Here is a 19,491-nt window from a genome sequence, read left to right on the forward strand (position 1 = left end):
TGACAGAAGTCGAATTGTCAAGTGAGTAACTTGAATAATGCTGTGTAGAACAAAAGGAAAGTTCTTTGTAGTGTAGAAAGCAAGAAATATATGACAAAGGGAATGGGGGTGCAAGTTGAAACGATATGTTAGTGTGAAGAAATCAGAGGTAGGACAAGGAGAGCTGTAAAAGGGAATGGTAGAATCATCAATGGCTGTTGCATGAACAGATGGGCTGGAGATTGTGATTATGATTTTTAAGTTATTTAACTTAATGTTAAATTTTAGAAACTGTAATTGTGCCTCAAACTGCCATTGAGTTTAACTCAAATAGTGCATACAGCAGAGGACAGAGTAATAAATAAGCACTAAGTGATGGAAAACTTACAATCCTATTTGTGGACAGTGGAAGATATTCTGTAATGTGGTCATGCAATTTAAAAGGGATTACATTGTGAAAAATAAATATGTAATATAAAGTTGAAAGAAGTAGAGATAATGCATAGTTATACCTGGTGAAGGAGTATTTGGGACTTTGGACATTAGGAGGGTGAATAATGGCACCTGCAGCACCTACAGGACAGATGACCACAAGCTTGAGCAAAGAGAGAGCTTCTAAGGAGGGCTTTGAAGGAAGTGAGAGAGGTCGGTGGAGGGAATTTCAGAAATTTGTTCTGGAGATTTTGACTGCCGACAGTGAGGTCAAGAAAGCGGAAATGAAAAAGGCGAGAGTTTGAGGCAAGTGTATTTATCAAGGAGTAAAGCTGGGAAAAAACTGAAATCTGGAAGTTCAAAGCCAAAGATAGATTCGAGTGCAAAGCCGAAAATGTTAATATGATGTATTTGGGAACATAGAACTGTTGTGTGCAAGATCCAGGCAGCAGATTTCTGGATGATCTTAAGTTTATGGAAGATTGGAAGTTGGCAATGAAAGCATCAGAGTAGCTACTTTGTGAATTTACTTGCACAGTCCTTTATTACTATGTTCTTCAGTGTGAGTAAGTAAATTGAGTATTGTATGAAAATAGATGCTGCTTTTTATAGCAACAAACCATTGCTCAAATAACAATGCCTGTAATATGTTGGCAGCTGAGTTGTATTTGGATTGTAGATTGTCTTTCTTTTGAGCAGTGATATTTTAGATTATGTTTGCCAAAAACTTGATACCTAAAATTTGCCTTATCAACAGATTTAAAAACAGAACAGATATTTAAGGTTAAGTAATTTGGTCTGATCTGACTTCATGTCAAGACAGTGAGATTGTGAAAATGCTGCATCACCTCCAGGAATGAACAGTAAAAGGAATAGGGGCAATGAGAAACTAAAATTAGAATTTACTGACTGATGTATTAAATGTATGATTTACATTTGTCTTTACAAAGGAATAGGATGCTGTCTAGCCCATTGTGACAGAGGAAGAAACTCTGTCACTAGAGTGATGCCCATATGTAAGTAAAGGGTGACTTGCTGACAGGATACCGGCCTCGTTATTTCAGTGTGATGTTGGAAGAACACTGTAAAAGTCAATACAAAGTAGGAGTGCAGTTGTAAAGGAGGTTTGGGGGCAGGTGGACCTGAACGTATATGTGCATGGGTCATTGAAGGTGGAGGGACTAGTGAAGAGAAGAGTGAATAAAGCATACGGTGTTCTTACCTTTATTACTAAAGGCATAAAGTACAAGACCAAGGAGGTGATGTTGTACAAGACACTTGTTAGACCTTAGCTGGAGTATTGTGTACGGTTGTGGATACTACACTATAGGAAGGATACAGACTCATTGGAGTGAGTGCAGAGATGATTTTACTAGGATGGTTCCAGATATGAGAAAGCTATGAGATAGGTTGAAATAATTGGGTCTCTTTTACCTGAAGAGAAGCAAGCTAAAAGGTGATCTGATTTGAGGTTTTTAAAACGATAAATGGACTAGACAGAGTAGATTGGGTGAGACTGTTCTTACTTGTAAAAGAAGCAAGAATGAGGGGGCATAAAGTTAAAATGAGGCTCAAATGAAGCAAGGGTAATGTGAGGGGGAAAAAGCTTTTTTATACAGTAAGTTGTCAGGCTGTGGAACTCACTGCCTGGAAATGTGGTGGAGGCAGGTTCAATTGAGACATTCAAGAGAGCATTAGATGGTTATTTGAATAGTAATGATGTGTAGGAAAATGGGGAAACATCAGGAGACTGGCCCTAGATAATAGAGTTATGATGGACCCAATGGCCTCCGCCTGCACTATTATGATTCTGTGACTTTACAGTGAACTGTTGGAACAGTGGTTTGTTTCACCTAGCATGCTTGCAGAGTATATTTTGCATTACTTAAATTGTCTGATAATATGAAAAAGCATTCTGTTTTTTTTGTGCAGCCATGAAGAACAACTCCAACAAAATGTACCCTTGTGTCCCATGGCACTGGCATTCAACCTCAGCCGCAACTGGGCAGAGAGCTGATATAAAAGAAAAGCCTCAACTCGACACAAGGTAAATTGAAATTTTAACTGTGCAAAACTGTTGGTTTGACTGAAGGGTATGTTTTCACTCTATAATCTCTGTAACTCTAAATCAGCTTTGGGTGGGAAGAGAGGGAAATTGCTGCATCCATTTTTTAATTAGCATCTCAAATGTCCAGTCTTTAAAGTACTTCTTAAAACTGTCAACAAGTGAACCTCTTTCGGATAGTTAACTTTTTCAATGTTCCTCAACAACATCACTCACTGAAATGGCCCAACTTGATTTTTGTAAGCTTTTCCTCCACATTGAATAGAAACATCAGAACATAAGAAATGGGAGCAGGATTAAGCCATTCTGCCCCTCCAGGCTGCGCGGCAATTTAACAAGACAGTGGTTAATATTCCCCAAGCTTCATTACTTTCTTTGTGACTGAGCATAGTCTTCAACTCCCCAGTGTTTCAAAACTGTCTACCACCTCTAAGTACTTCAGTTGGTCCAGCCTCCAAAACTCACTATAGAGAGTTTGTGACATTCACTACCCATTTTGCATCTCTTTTAAATGAGTGACACCTTATTCTCTAATTATGTCCCCTACAATCATAGAATCCCTACAGTGTGGAAGCAGGCCATTGAGCCCATCGATTCCATGCCAACTCTCTGAAGAGCATCCCACCCTTTCCTTGTAACCCTGCATTTCCCATGGCTAATCCATCTAGCCTACACGTTCCTGAACAACTGGAGCACCTGGAGGAAACCCACGCAAACATGTGGAGAAGGTAAAAACTCCTCGCAGGCAGCCACCCCAGAATGGAATTGACCTCTAGACAGTGGTACTGTGAGGCAACAATGATACCCACTGAGCCAGCATGCTGCCCTTAGTTCAAGATTACAAATGGGTTCAAGATCCTCCCCCCACCCCCACAATGAAAATATGTCCTCTACATCTGCCCTGTCAAACCCTCTCAGAATCTTGTATGTTCGAATAAGATCACCCCTAATTTTTCTCAACTCTAACTAATTAAGGCCTAACTTGTTCACCATTCTTAATCAGTCAACCCCTTAATCTTACGAATCAAACTAATGAATCTATTTTGAACAGCCTCCAATGTATCACTTTTTAAATGTAGGGACTAAAATTGTACCCCATATTCAAGATGCAGCCTCACCATCCCGATGTCAAGTTATAACAAAGCGCTCTGTTTGTAAATTCTGATACCCTTGCAATAAAGGCCAAATTCCATTGTCCTTCTTAATTTCTTGCTGCACCTGCACGCTAATCTTTTGTGTTTCATTCAGTAGAACGCCAAGATCTCCCTGTGCTGTACTATTTTTGGAGTCTGTCTGTCTTTTAAATAATAGCTTGCCACTTGATCCTTGCTACCAAAGTGCGTGACTGCATTACACTTCATCTTGCCAGTATTTACGACCTAATCATCTTGTCTGTATCCCCTTGCAGTTTCTTTATGTTCTGAACACAATTCAATGACCTGTTTTTGTGTTCCTGTAAATTTGATTACATTGCACACTGCCCCCTTCTCTGAGTCATTAACACAGAGTACATAATTGTGGCCCCAGGACTGACAGTTGTGGCACTCCACTTGTTACGTCTTTCCAACTTGATAAAGAACCATTTCATCCCAATTCTGAGTTAACCAATCCCCAATCTGTGCCAAAGTTATACACCCTGTACTGTCAGGTCGTATGTTGTGTCATAACCTTTTATGTGGCAACTTCTCAAATGCCTTCTGAAAATCCAAATGCACTACACCTCCTGCTACCCCTTTGTCAGTTCTACTTGTTATATCCTCAAAGAACTCTAGGCAGTTCATCAAAGTTAACTTTCCCTTTCACAAGATCATGTGACTGCGATGACATTGAGCTTTTCTAAATGCCCAGCTATTTCTTCCTTAAACATTTTCCCAAAGGCAGATTCTAGGCTGTTGCTTTTCTATCTTTTTTTCCCTTCTTGAGCAGGACTGTCACAACAGCATTTTCAAATTCACTGCTAGAGGCACCTGGTGTGGAATCATTGAAATTTGGAGCAGGTTGGATATGGAAATATGAACTGATAAACTTGAAGTTTACTGCTCTTAAATAATTAAATCAAAGAGTTAAATCAGTATTGCTTAAGTTCCCCATTTTACTTGGCACATTGTTTGTTTGTCCAGACGTTTAAATGTAAGTAGGAGCAGGAGTGAACAATTCAAGCAAGTTATGTAATTCATGAAATCATGACCATGATGTAATACTCCCCACCTGCCCGGACAAATGGAGCTCTAACAACGTTAACAAAACATGGACACCATCTAGAACACGTTAGCCCGCTTGATTGTTTTTGGTGAATGTCCTACCATTCATTTACCTTTGTGATAGTGCTCTGTGCATTGTGAGCCATCGCTAAGATGCACTGCAGAAATTCACCAAAGTTCCTTAGATAGCACCTTCCAAACATACATCTATTACTGTCTAGCCGTGTGTGGATATCCATGGGAGTGCCACCACTTGCAAGTTCTCCTCTAAGCAACTCATTATCCTAACTTGGAAATCTATCACTGTTCCATCAGGTCACTGGGTCAGAACCCTAGAACTCTTTCCCTAATGGCATTGCAAGTCTATCTATACCAAATGGACTGCAATAATTCAAGAAGGCTGCTCACCACAATCCTCTCAAGGGCAACTGGGAACAAACAGTAAATGCTGACTCCGCCAGTGAAGCCCTCATTCAAAGAAAGATATTTTTGAAAAACAGAATCTTCCCTTGCCTGTGTTTCACCTGATGCTAGAAATCTTCATTGGTCAATTTTGAGTACCCTGAGGTCAACTCCCTCACTTGCCCCCATGCACCACAGGTATTATTCTATGACGCTGTCTGGTGACATTACCACTGCAACTCCACTTCTCCTCAATTCAGTTGGTCAGTTGTTCAAATGTCTGGCCTTTATTCCTGGCACTACATTGAAGCTGATATTCATATGTAACATTACTTAATTGTCAAATAAACAGAGTAGACCTTGTATTCAGCAGCTTATTTGCATCTGTAGACTGTAAACTGCTGTAATGTGCATGGATGGAAATTGAAATTGACCTGTTAAAAGATATTTTCATCAGTTCAAAGCTCTTGATTCTTATGGGACATTTGTATGGTGATACCACATGTAATTGTGGTCATCAGTCTCATATGGTGGTAGCCCAGTACTGTTCAAATTTTGATGTGATGAAAATAGGGTAGTTACTGCACGTAATGTGTGTTTTATCAACAACCTCTTTCCCCCCGCAAGCACCATCACATCTGAGTTGATCTGGCTTATTTCTGATTGGTAGGACTGTGTGTGTGGATAGACTGGACAGGTTAGAAAAATGAAGTAGGGGTGATTAGACAGGTTAGATGCAGAACGATATTCTCTGACAGGGGAGTCCACAACCAGGAGCCCAAGTCTAAGAATGAGGGGTAGGCCTTTTACAACAGAGATGTGGAATTTCTTCACACACAGTGGTGAGCCTAAGGAATTCACTGCCACCAGAAACTGTTGTATCCAAACATGGAAGACGTTTTGGAAAGATCGAGTTATAGTTGTTAGGCCTAGAGTCATCAACAGATATGGGGAGAAAGCTGGATAGGGTATTGAATTTATTGCTCAGCCATGATCATATTGAATGATGGAAATGACTCAAGGGACAAAATAGTCGTCTTCTGCTCCTATATTTTATGATGCTAAAAGAAAAGTCAAATAAACTAAGGCGGTGGCCATGGGCACCCGCATGGGCCCCAGCTATGCCTGCCTCTTTGTAGGTTACGTGGAACAGTCCCTCTTCCGCACCTACACAGGCCCCAAACCCCACCTCTTCCTCCGGTACATTGATGACTGTATCGGCGCCGCCTCTTGCTCCCCAGAGGAGCTCGAACAGTTCATCCACTTCACCAACACCTTCCACCCCAACCTTCAGTTCACCTGGGCCATCTCCAGCACATCCCTCACCTTCCTGGACCTCTCAGTCTCCATCTCAGGCAACCAGCTTGTAACTGATGTCCATTTCAAGCCCACCGACTCCCACAGCTACCTAGAATACACCTCCTCCCACCCACCCTCCTGCAAAAATTCCATCCCCTATTCCCAATTCCTCCGCCTCCGCCGCATCTGCTCCCACGACAAGACATTCCACTCCCGCACATCCCAGATGTCCAAGTTCTTCAAGGACTGCAACTTTCCCCCCACAGTGATCGAGAACGCCCTTGACCGCGTCTCCCGTATTTCCCGCAACACATCCCTCACACCCTGCCCCCGCCACAACCGCCCTAAGAGGACCCCCCTCGTTCTCACACACCACCCTACCAACCTCCGGATACAACGCATCATCCTCCGACACTTCCGCCATTTACAATCCGACCCCACCACCCAAGACATTTTTCCATCCCCTCCCCTGTCTGCTTTCCGGAGAGACCACTCTCTCCGTGACTCCCTTGTTCGCTCCACACTGCCCTCCAACCCCACCACACCCGGCACCTTCCCCTGCAACCGCAGGAAATGCTACACTTGTCCCCACACCTCCTCCCTCACCCCTATCGCAGGCCCCAAGATGACATTCCACATTAAGCAGAGGTTCACCTGCACATCTGCCATTGTGGTATACTGCATCCATTGTACCCGGTGCGGCTTCGTCTACATTGGGGAAACCAAGCGGAGGCTTGGAGACCGCTTTGCAGAACACGTCCGCTCAGTTCGCAACAAACAACTGCACCTCCCAGTCGCAAACCATTTCCACTCCTCCTCCCATTCTCTAGATGACATGTCCATCATGGGCCTCCTGCAGTGCCACAATGATGCCACCCGAAGGTTGCAGGAACAGCAACTCATATTCCGCCTGGGAACCCTGCAGCCATATGGTATCAATGTGGACTTCACCAGTTTCAAAAACTCCCCTTCCCCTACTGCATCCCTAAACCAGCCTAGTTCGTCCCCTCCCCCCCACTGCACCACACAACCAGCCCAGCTCTTCTCCCCCCCCCCCCCCCCCCCCGCCCCCGCCCCCCCACTGCATCCCAAAACCAGTCCAACCTGTCTCTGCCTCCCTAACCGGTTCTTCCTCTCAACCATCCCTTCCTCCCACCCCAAGCCGCACCTCCATCTCCTACCTACTAACCTCATCCCACCTCCTTGACCTGTCCGTCTTCCCTGGACTGACCTATCCCCTCCCTACCTCCCCACCTATACTTTCCTCTCCACCTATCTTCTTTTCTCTCCATCTTCGGTCCGCCTCCCCCTCTCCCTATTTATTCCAGAACCCTCACTCCATCCCCCTCTCTGATGAAGGGTCTAGGCCCGAAACACCAGCTTTTGTGCTCCTGAGATGCTGCTTGGCCTGCTGTGTTCATCCAGCCTCACATTTTATTGTCTTGGATTCTCCAGCATCTGCAGTTCCCATTATCTCAGTTAATGGTAGGGCCCTGGGGACTGTTGTAGAACAGAGAGACTTAGCGGCACATCTACAAAGTTTCTTGAAAGTGGCATCACAGATAGACAGGGTGGTGAAGAAGGCATCTGGGATGTTTGCCTTCATCGATCAGAACACTAAATGCAAGAGTTGGGACATTATGTTACAGCTGTACAAGACGTTGGTAAGGCCACATTTGGAGTACTGCATATAATTCTGATTGTCTGACTATAGGAAGGATGTCATTAAACTGAAAAGGGTGTAAAAATTTTGTTACTGAGACAGGAGGGTTGGGTGACAAGGAGATGCTAGATACGCTGGAGCATCAGAAGCTGAGGGGTGACCCTATAGATGTTTATAACATCATAAGGGATATAGATAAGGTGAATAGCTAAGATCTTTTCCCCAGGATAGGTGAATCCAAAACTAGAGGGCTCAGCATGAAGGTGAGAAAGGAAAAATTTAAAAGTGACCTTAGGGGCCACTTTTTCGGAAAGCATGTGGTGCATATACGGAACAAACTGCTAGAGGAAGTGGTAGAGGTGGGTACAATTATGACATTTAAAAGACATTAAGACTGGTATATGGATAGGTAAAGTCCAGAGGGATATGCGCCAAACACATCTGAGAATGATGACTTCGGCTTGTACGAGGGGGCATAGCTACAAATTGAGGGGTGATAGATTTAAGACAGATGTCAGAGGCAGGTTCTTTACTCAGAGAGTGGTAAGGGCGTGGAACGACCTGCCTGCCAATATAGTTAACTCAGCCACATTAGGGGCATTTAAACAGTCCTTGGAAAAGCATATGGATAATGATGGGATAGTGTAGGGGGAGGGGCTTAGATTAGTTCACAGGCCGGCGCAACATCGAGGGCCGAAGGGCCTGTTCTGCGCTGTATTGTTCTCTGTTCTATGTTCTACAAGCAAATGGATCTAGGTGAGTGTAGCAAACCTGGTCAGCATGGATGAGTTGGGCTGAACGGCCTGTTTCTGTACTCTCTGACTCTTTAGAACATAGAACATAGAGTAGTACAGCACAGTACAGGCCCTTCGGCCCACTATGTTGTGCCAAACTTTTATCCTAAACCTAAGGTCTATCTAACCTCCACCACTACGTTATACTATCATCCATATGCCTATCTAATAGTCGCCTAAATGCCCCTGATGAGGTCGACTCCACTACCCTCTCCAGCAATGCATTCCACGCCCCGGCCACTCTCTGAGTAAAGAACGTACCTCTGATGTCCCCCCTATATCTACCTCCACTCACTTTAAAACTATGTCCCCTCATAGTAGCTACCTCTACCCGAGGAAAAAGTCTCTGGTTGTCCACTCTATCTACACGCTGATCATTTTGTCCACCTCTATCAAGTCACCTCTCATCCTTCGTTGTTCTAAAGAGAAAAGCCCTGGCTCCCTCCACCTTTCCTCGTAAGAGCTTCCCTCCATTCCAGGCAACATCCTGGTAAATCTCTTTTGCACCTTTTCCAATGCTTCCACATCCTTCCTGTAATGAGGTGACCAGAACTGGACACAATACTCCAGATGTGGCCGAACCAGGCTTTTGTATAGCTGGAACATAACTTTATGGGTCTTGAAGTCAATCCCTCTGTGAATGAAAGCTAACACACCATACGCCTTCTTAACAACACTGTCCACCTGGGTGGCAGCGTTCAGTTGTTCAGCATTTCAGCAGTTCCCATTATCTCAAATAATTTATTGATGTCTTTCTGGGTTTGCCCATGGGGTTATGCCCATGTATTACTGACCTGAGTTACGGAAGAGAAAAGCAATTGAAGTAAAATTGTGCTGATATAAAGCTTTTAATACAGAGCCAAAACAGTCATTTAGCTCACCCTCAAAAAACAAAGCAGACTTCTTTTGTCGATTTACACTGTTGAAAGTTGGCCTGCTGTTGCATGTTATCTGTGAAACAAGTAGTTAACGTTTCAGTCCTCCCTTAAACTGTCCACACCCTTTCACAACTGCGTGTATAATCTCATCATCCCATGAGGCTTCAGTATACCTATGTGTCAATTACAGATAAGGCTATCCTATCACTTCCTTACATAGTTCTCCACCTACATTCCCCTTCCCCCTCCCAACCACACTTTGCCTTCTGTGTCTGCCCCAGAAAAAAGTTATTCGCTCTCACCTTCGCACTTTGGAGTCACGTCAGATGGTTGGGATTTTCGTTCACAATTATCCAGTTGCATCTAGAGAATAAACTATGGTAAACTTATTTTCCTGTTCCTCCAGCATTACCTATTATTTCCACCAAGTATCTCTATTGGCCTCCTATTACTTACCTATGTCAATTGGGGATATATTCGAGAAACCTTTGTCATTTTCCACACGTTTGTAATGACACACAGTTCTATCTCACTTAACATTCTTTATAGTGGGTGTGGGGATAATTTATTTTTGTGTGCGCACCCCTTTATCTTTTATAAAGTTTGGCACAGCATGCTTGCAGGCTAACATAAAGGGACTGATATTTGCAATGTCCCCATGTATAACTGGGGATATTGATCATGATCAATTCGCTGATTTGGGTTCTAGCATGCTACAATGAGGAACTCTTGTGGTCTTGTCCGTTTAGGCTGTTTAATGTGGCTGAGCTGATTGACCTCCAGCAACTACAGCCAACTACCTTTGTGCTTGGTACTGAGTTTCCTCCATTCCCATTTACTCCAGTTTTATTGGGGCTTCTTATTGTTACACGTGATAAATGTGACCTTGATGTTAGGTCACACACCTTCCCTCTGGTGTTGGGCAGTTTTGTCCAAAGCTGCTATGAGGTTAGGAACTGAGTGAACCTAGCAGATCCCAGACTGAACATCAGTGAATGAAGGTCTGGGCCTGAAATGTCAGCTTTCCTGCTCCTTTGCTGCTTGGCCTGCTGTGTTCGCTCAGCACTACACCTGGTTATATCAGTGAATGATTAATCAAGTGCTGTTTGATGGCGCTGTCAATGACACCTTCCATTATTTTGCTGGTGATTTGAGAGTAAACTGATGAGGTGGTATTTGGCCCACTTGGGTTTGTCCTCCTTTTTGTGTACGGGACGTGGCTGGGCAGTTTTTGAAATTGGTAGATTCCAGTGTTGTCACTGCACAGGAATAATTTGGCAAGAGGCATGAGTATTTCTGAAGCACAAATCTTCAGCAGTATTGCCTGAATGTTCTCAGAATCCCTATAGTGTGGAAATAGACGCTTTGGCTCAAGAAGTCCACACTGACCCTTGAGCATCCCACCCAGACCCATCTCCCTAATCTACACACCCCTGAACACAATTTAGCATGACCAATCCACCCAGCTGCACACGTTTGGACTGTGGGAGGAAACCGGAGCACCCGGAGGAGACCCACGCAGACACAGGGAGAATGTGCAAACTCCACACAGACAGTTGCCTGAGGGTGGAATCGAACCTGGGTTCCTGGCGTTGTGAGGCAGTAGTGCTAACCACTGAGCCACTGTGTCGCCCCAGTTGTCAGGGTCCATATCATATGGAGTGACTTAGTTAGCTGTTTCTCTCAGATGAGAGGTGCTTTGGGATTATGGATGTTAACTGTGAAAATGTGTGCAGTGATCACACATTGACAAGACAGCCCCTCCGATGTCTGACCCTAGCAGTTGCTGACAGTGTGTTCATACTTTTCAGGGAAACATTTAATAAAATATGTACCTCATGACAGCACCCCTCGTGCAGCATTTAATTTTATTACAATGACAAAGCTATTTTGTATATGGATCCCTGTTTTTGCTGACTGGATCTGGTTGGCATTGGCTGGCTGCTGTCACAGCTGAGCGTGAGACGTTTATCAGCCGTATGAACAATTCTTCTGTCTATTGTATTCCAATGACAGTGCTGAACAAAGGAGACCAGTACTGCATTAATATGACCGATTTTAGGCTGTAATTTAAGATGAAGCTCATGAAGTAGTGTTTTTATATAGTGAACAGCTGTTGTGTCAAAATGAATTTATTTAATTTATAAGATTCAGTGGTTTTCAGTTTTTTTCCTAACTGCCCCATCTATGCAAGGTTGCAGATTCTTATAATCTGGAGTTTTGCAATAGGCTTGCCAGCAAAGAGTCTCAACGTGCAACTTGACGTCTCTGATTTGTAGATTGGAAGTGTGGACCAGTGTGAATGCTTAAGGAATATACTGGTACACTGCCAAAGGCCATTGACAGGCTGGGGAAGAGGCAAGTGGCAGGTAAAATTTCATGCAGATAAGTATTTGCAAATATGCTTTGGTAGGAAGAATGAGGCGAGGAAGTAGAAACTAAAGGATACAGTTCTAAATGATGTTTGGGGTTAGTGAGACCTTGAGTTATGTGTGCCCAAGTTATTCAAGGTGGCAGGATAGCAGAAGTGAAGAATTGGTCAAATACTGGTTTAGTCTCAGCTGGCTATTGTGTTGAATTCAGAATTATGCACTTTAAAGGCTGTAAATTCATGAGGAAAGGTGCAGAAAAGACTTAGAAAAATGGTACCAACAGGAGAGATCAAGAGTTAGTTGTATAGATTCAAGAAGCTAGGTTTGTTCTTGGCAAACACCAGGTTGACCAGGGGTTTGATAGAGGTTCAGAATCATGAGATAGCTGAACCAAGTGGATAGGGAAAAAAAGTATTTTGTGGCAGGAATAGAGACCAGAGGGCACAGATTTAAAGTGATTAGCAAAAGTACCCAGAGCGATCAATTTTTTTTCAATGCAGCAAGTGAATTGGATTTGGAATGCACTACCTTAAAGATGATGGGCACGACTTCAACTATCTCTTCCGTTAGGAATTGATCAAGCATTTCATGTGTGAAAATTTGCAAGACAAAGATAGTGGGACCAGCAAAGTGGCTCTCTGCAAGAGAAATGTGTGGACAGATTTTTAATCAGTCAGAGGATAAGGCAGGAAATTAGAGTTGAGGATTACTAGATCAGCCATGATCTTATTTGAAGAGTGGAACAGACTTGATGGGTCAAATAGATAATTGCTGCACCTATGTCTTGTAGCCTTAGATGAATCTCAGTGGGCCGCCTCCTGTGCTAGAAGAATTTTATAATTGAGCAAATTCTTGAACATAATGTATTGCTGTGCTCATCCAATATCATCTTATCCTCCCATTTGATCAGGAAACCTAAGACTGGCATTCTTATGCTGAACATGGGAGGACCTGAAACGTTAGATGATGTTCATGATTTCTTACTACGACTTTTCACAGATAAAGACCTGATTCCACTTCCAGCTCAAAGGTAAAACTGAAAAATGATTAAGAATTAACCTCACTTTAAGAGCTTTTACAAATGTTGACCTAAAAACAAAATGAGTTCATGTTGAAAAAATAACTTGACTAATGGAATTAAATCTCTAAGGTTTTACAGTAGAATTGGAGCTCGGGTTGTGGATGTTTGTGGTTGATTGGCTTGCTGAGCTGGTTCGTTGTTTTTCCGCAGACATTTCATTACCCTGCTGGTACAGCCACCGATGAAGCACTGTTGTGTTTTCCTGCTTGTTATTTGAACTCGAGTCCGTTGAGCTGGGATTACTTCACGTCCAGTTTTCCTTTGCAATGGAGTGTATATGGGGTCTACCTGTGTTTGTTGATGACTTTCTTCATAGAGTACCAAATTAAATCTCAATTTCTTTTTTATGTATGCAGAAGTGGTATTTGTCGCAATTTCTAGTCAGAATTCACCTTTCTCTAACAGTGTTACAAATGTGTATTTCACACTCCTTTTCTTTGCTGTTGTCATCTCTTATATCTGTTTGTGTCATGCAGCTTTGTTCTTGATCATATTGACAGCAGCCTGGCTGTATCTGGCAAGGAAAGAAATGACTGATTAAAAATATGTTGATGAAATGTTTTTAAGAAGTAAAAGATTGAAGTTTCTATTAGAGGCACATAATTGAATCGGGTGGGTATTCAAGCCGAATATTCTAAGTACAATAGATTAAATCGAGGGAGGACGTTTCCTCTGGTTGGGTGTCCAGAACTAGGAGATCATCGTCTCAGGACGTGATGCAGGCCGTTTCAGACTGAGATGAGGGAACTTTTCTTCACTTAGAGGGTGGACACCCTGTTGAATTTAGCACCACAGAAAGCTGTTGGGGGTGGGTCACTTGATCTACAGCCTACGTAGATTTTACACTGGAGTCAAAATTCATTTGTTGCATGAATTTTGATTCCAGTACAAAGTGTTTGTCATACATAGGGTCATGAGACTACCTCCTAGAAGGACCATAGTCCACCAGCAACGAATGTTTGGTGCTAACTGTTAACATAATCTTCCTAATCCATTAAAGAAAGATATTTGATCAGTGTTTTAGCACTTAAGTTTAATTTCCTCAAGTTTTGATGAGCAGTGTGATTTTTTTGTAAAGGAGCTGAGTCCTCTTTTCGAGGACTTAACTTGTTTGACTGCTCCCAATGTACGCTACATATTTGCAAATCTGTTGACTCCATTGATAATAATGGGATACATCCCAGAAAGGGGAACTAAAAATATCAGTTCATTATTTCTTTGTAGAAAGGTAACTCCAATCATCAACATGTAACTTCGATAACCGAGCAGTAGAGAGCTGTTGCCCATACTTCCTTCTGGAATGTGAGACTGAGCTACTTCAAGAGGGAGGAATGAAGGGGGAGACTCTGGCAGAAGCATGGTCAGGGCTGAAAAGCCCTGAGTGGGATTGTGGCAGTGGAAAGGAAAATTGGACTGAATTAAGTTATCTTTTATTTCTTACTCTAACTTAATGTGAATGGTGCCATTTATGTAGAGCGAAGGTACATGCTTTTCATTTTTTTTTTACATTTGACAATAAATGATTTACTATTATTCAATGAAATTCAGGAGGAAGAGTAACTTAATTTCTGCAATTTTTCTTTCAGCAAACTTGCTCCTTTTATTGCAAAACGACGTACTCCCAAGATCCAGGAACAGTATCACCGGATTGGTGGAGGGTCTCCAATTAAAATGTGGACTGCCAAGCAGGGAGATGGCATGGTGAAGCTACTTGATGAATTGTCACCAGAGACAGGTATTGCTTCAACTTATATTTCACAGCAAGAGTAGTATAATCACTAAATTATGAGTGTGTTGTCATTTTTAATCTATCCAGAGGCCCATAGTTTACATTACAGGTATTTGTCTCAGCACCTGTTTCTGTATTGTTCTTTTCTACAGAGAAAAGTGAAAGTCCATATTGCTGTCTTGCCTGTCTGCTTTCAGGTTTTGGGTAGTGTATCAGTTGGAAAGGGTCTTAAAGCTGGAAGGCAGAAGCTCTTGTCGTTTTGTCTTGTGTAGGTACCAACGACATAGGCAGGCCAAGAAACAAGGTTCTGTATAGTCAATATGAAGAATGAGGCACCAAATTACCAAGTGGAACCGCAAAAGTAATAATCTCTAGAAGACTGGTACGGTCGAAATAGATTCCAATACTGTGGAAAGTGAAGACTGTATCTTTTGGACAGACTGTATCTTGTTCTAGCTAGGGGGTAGAAAGGGTTTTAAACCAAATAGAGGTGGCAAAGATCAAGCTTCGAATATATCATAATTATAAGATGGCCATAATAGAAAGGGATAGAGAAGACAAAATTGAGGTGAGGCAACGGATACTGCTAAAAGTTAGTCTTTAATTTTGTCCTTTTTATTATTTTTCTATGTCTGAATGAACTCTTCATTCAAAATTAAATCTAATGAACTGACAGACATGGAAATAAATAAAAACCATCTGCTAACCATTACAGACACACAACTGTGGGATGACATACATTGAGATATGAGTATTGAAGGAGACATGCCATGTTGAAGACAGGAAGCCAGAAAAATGTAGGGGTAAGAATTGATAGAAGGTGGAGCTGGAGGAGCACAGCAGGTCAGGCATTATTAGAGGAGCAGGAAAATCGTTGTTTCAGGTCTAACCCTTCAGTAGGACTGGGCAGGGGGAAAGGAGCTCAGAAATGCATAGAAGTGGGGAAGCAGGCCTGGGGGGTGGGGGGGTGATAGGTGAATGTAGGTCGGGGGTTGGAGAGGTTGGTCAATGGGAAGGGTGGGAGTGGATAGGTGAGAAGGAAGATGGACGAGTTGTATCAGGTCAAAGAGGCAGGGAAGAGAGGAAGGGCTGGTCGTAGTGTATAGGGGTAGTTCTGATAATTAAATGATGACATTAGCAGAATAGAAAGGGCGTCCTAAATTCAGGAAACCATGACGTAGAAGTAATTTGGGTAAAAGTTAGAAATTATATATTGCAGAAGTTATTTGTGAGAGGCGCTTTAGCGGCAACCACTGGTAAGATGGAATGTAAAGAAAGAAATAATGGGCGTTTATTGGATAGATGAAGTTACAATCATATGGAATTGATTGATCCGAGTAATTGAAAATCAATCGCCAAATTACTTGGATTAGGACATTATAGAATGTTTTTGGGGTGGTTTCTTAGACTCATTCGTGAGCAGTCACAATAGCAGCTGTCAAAGTATTTTTCAGCAAGGAAGGATTCATTAATAAACTCACCGTGCAGGCACTCCTGGACAACAGCAACTATAATTAATATAATTGAACTTTGCATTAAATTTGATAAGGGAAGTAGGTCCAAGACCAGAATTTTAAACTTAAATAACAGCAGTTCTTAGGACATGAAAGTGTAGCTGAATTGAACTGGCAAGTTTAGTCAAGGGATAGGTCACTAAAGACACAGCGGTTAACATAAAGTTAAGGATAGTGTCAAACTTGTATAAATAGCATATAATTAAACAAAAGCAGGTGGCAGCTCAGAAAAATGTATAGTATAAGATAAAAACTAGCGAAAAAATACAGTACCAGTAAAGGTTTCTAGATATTTTAAGAAAAGTTATCAAAGTGAGTTCCTATGTCAGATATGTCTGGGGGATTAATAATGGAAATTAGATGGTAGATAAAATGATACAGGTGTCAGTCTTCACTATAAAGAACATAAATATTATCCCAGAAATTGGGAATTAAGAGAGAAAGAAGAATATTATGATCAATAGGAAAGTTATCCCGAGCAAATTGCTAAAGGTGCCAGCTGAGAAGTCCCATGGTCCTGATGAACTTTATCCTAATGCCTTAAAGTGGCAAGCAAGATAGTTAAAGTATTTGATCTAATTTTCCAAAATTCCCGAGAGATGAAAGCAAACTCCATTAGATGGGAGGATAGCAAATATGACTTCCTTTTTCAAAAAGGTAACGAGACAAAATTGGAAGCTACAGGTCAGTTGGCTTAAAAGCTGTTTTAGAGAACATGTTCAAAGCTATTGCTGAAGAAGTTAGGAATAAAAAAGCAGATCATCTCAATTGTAGCAATTGCAGATCTCTCAGATGCAGAGGAATCTGGGTGCCCTTGTGCAGAACATGTGAAGGGTTAGTTCATATAGATGGATCAAGTATTCCTTTTGTTAAAGGATGGACAAAAAGTAGGTGGGAAGCACTTCAGAGAAAGTATACTAAACTACTGTCTGGAATGAGCAGGTTGTCTTATGTGAAAAGTTTAGACATGCTAGACTTGAATCCATTGGAGTTTAGAGGTGTCTTGATTTAGACCATGAAAGATCCTGAGGGATCTTGATAGCGTGAATGTGGAAATATTTCTTTTTGTGGACGAATCTAAAACTGAGGTAACTGTTTCAAAATAATGTGTTGTCCATGTTGATTGTGAGGAGAGATTTTCTTAGAGGGTTGAGAATTTTTTGGAAGTTTCGAAGACAGAGGTAAGTAGATTGTTAATGAGCAGTAAGATAAAATGTATTCAGAAGTAGGTGGGAATGTGTACGGTTGTTTTGAATGATAGAGCACGCTTGATGGACTGAGTGGTCTGTTCCTCCTGATTCAGTTGTAAATTGGTTAGATTGCCCACATTCAACCAAGCTTTACATTTTGCAACACTGACTTTGAAAAATGGGGAGGGAGAGATTGGAGTAAAAGGAGTTAAATATTTATGTACAGTTTCTTGAATGATGACTGTGGTTTGGTCCAAAAATGGTTGTTTGGATCTCAACAGGTTGAATCTACGTGTTTCAATATCTTGAATGCATTGTACGCCTTCTGTTTTGCAATTTCATTTTCCTGGCAAGTCAGATAACCTAAACTTCAGACTGTTCGGCTTAAGATTTTTACAATCAACTGAAGAAACACACTTATCTCTTATCCCAGTCCCATCCTCTTACTTGTGTCATATTGTGGTTAGACAGATAACCTGGGGCAGGCCAGTAACTTAACCGACTGTATTTCTGAACTGATAAGATATGAGTAGCTAGGTTATGTTTTGGTGGTTTGTCTACATTGCTCTCATGTGTAATTCTATCTGTTCAAATAAGTGTTTGACATTTGAAAACGATCTGTTAGGTTTTATGTATAACCAGTAACTTGAAGTTTTTGAAATGGAGAGAAATTCCTTAGTGTCTGCTGGAGAAGATTATTCAATTTTTAAAATTTTATTTTCATATGACTCCCCAAGGCAATTTGCAGAGAGAAAATAGATTTTTTAAAAAAGTGGATATAGAGGATTTTATTTGAATAGAGGAGGAAATTCACATGGTAGAAGTAAGGCTGTGCTCCTGATGAAATAGATGGCAGGGTGCATGGAGTCGGGTACTCGGCTGTAGATGTGTACGTGGAATTGAAAGGCTGCATTGACTGGAAGAATCTGATCACTATAATCTTGGAGACTGTGTGTGTATTTTTGTGGGAACTTGCATTGGCAGGAAGACTAGGACAAAATGTTGTAATTCGTAGAAAGAAAGGAAAATGGGAGTAGCAGTGAGACATTCGGTCCTTTTGAGCCCATTCATCCACCTCCCGTACCCTATTCCTGCTTTCTCCCCTTAATCTGTGATCTCTTTAGCCCTAAGAACTATATCGAATTACTACTTCAAAACATTCAATGTTTTGGCTTCAATCACATTTTAGTAGCAGAGAATTCCATAGGCTCACCACTTTCTAGGTAAGAAATTTCACCTTGTATCAGTCCTCAATGACTACTCAATTATCCTTAGACCGTGACCCCTATTTGTGGACTTCCCGGTCGAGCAGAGTATCCATTTTGAATTTACTGAGTTTAAACCTGTTAGAATTTTAAAGGTTTTGATGAGCCTCTTCTTCCATAGCCAGAATGTCCATTCTCTCACATAAGGCAAAAACTGCACAGCACTCCAAGTGTGGCCACACCAACATCCTTTACAATTGCTGCAAGACATCCCTGCTCCTATCCTCAAATTCTGTTGCAGGCCAGCATACTATTTGCCTCCTTCACCACCTAATGTAACTATTTTTTTTCAGCAACTGGTATGTGATAGCATCTTGATCTAGTTGCAGTTTCCTGTTTCACAATCTATTGCTATTCTAATAGTTTGCCTTTACTGTTGCTGCTACCAAAGGGGATAGCCTTGATCTAGCAACGCTATATATTTCAGTTGTCATGCATGTGCCCACTCTGTCAACTTGTCCACATCACACTGAAACATCTCTCCATCTCTCCATCTCTTCACATCTCTTCTCCCACCCAGGTTTGTGTTGTCTGCAAATACAGAGATATTACATTTAGTTCCCTCATCTAAATCATTAATATTTATTGTGAACAGCTGGGTTCCAAGCACTGATCCTTGTATATCCC

At 41.8% G+C, this 19,491-nt stretch overlaps 1 protein-coding gene across 2 annotated transcripts in view; it reads left to right on the forward strand.

Moving 5' to 3' along the window:
• The window catches only part of fech (ferrochelatase), a 50,912-nt gene that overhangs the window by 3,808 nt on the left and 27,613 nt on the right, over positions 1–19,491 (forward strand). Inside the window, exons 2-4 of one of the 2 annotated variants that reach the window (XM_048547024.2) lie at positions 2,344–2,458; positions 12,996–13,115; positions 14,753–14,901. In XM_048547024.2, the coding sequence (XP_048402981.1) occupies positions 2,344–2,458; positions 12,996–13,115; positions 14,753–14,901 (384 nt within the window). Of the gene's footprint in view, positions 1–2,343; positions 2,459–10,004; positions 10,094–12,995; positions 13,116–14,752; positions 14,902–19,491 lie in introns of those variants that run through there. The other variant, XM_059649530.1, reaches the window with a different exon arrangement.

Source organism: Stegostoma tigrinum, chromosome 1 (assembly GCF_030684315.1).
Source record: "Stegostoma tigrinum isolate sSteTig4 chromosome 1, sSteTig4.hap1, whole genome shotgun sequence".
In the NCBI taxonomy this organism is placed as follows: Eukaryota; Metazoa; Chordata; class Chondrichthyes; order Orectolobiformes; family Stegostomatidae; genus Stegostoma; species Stegostoma tigrinum.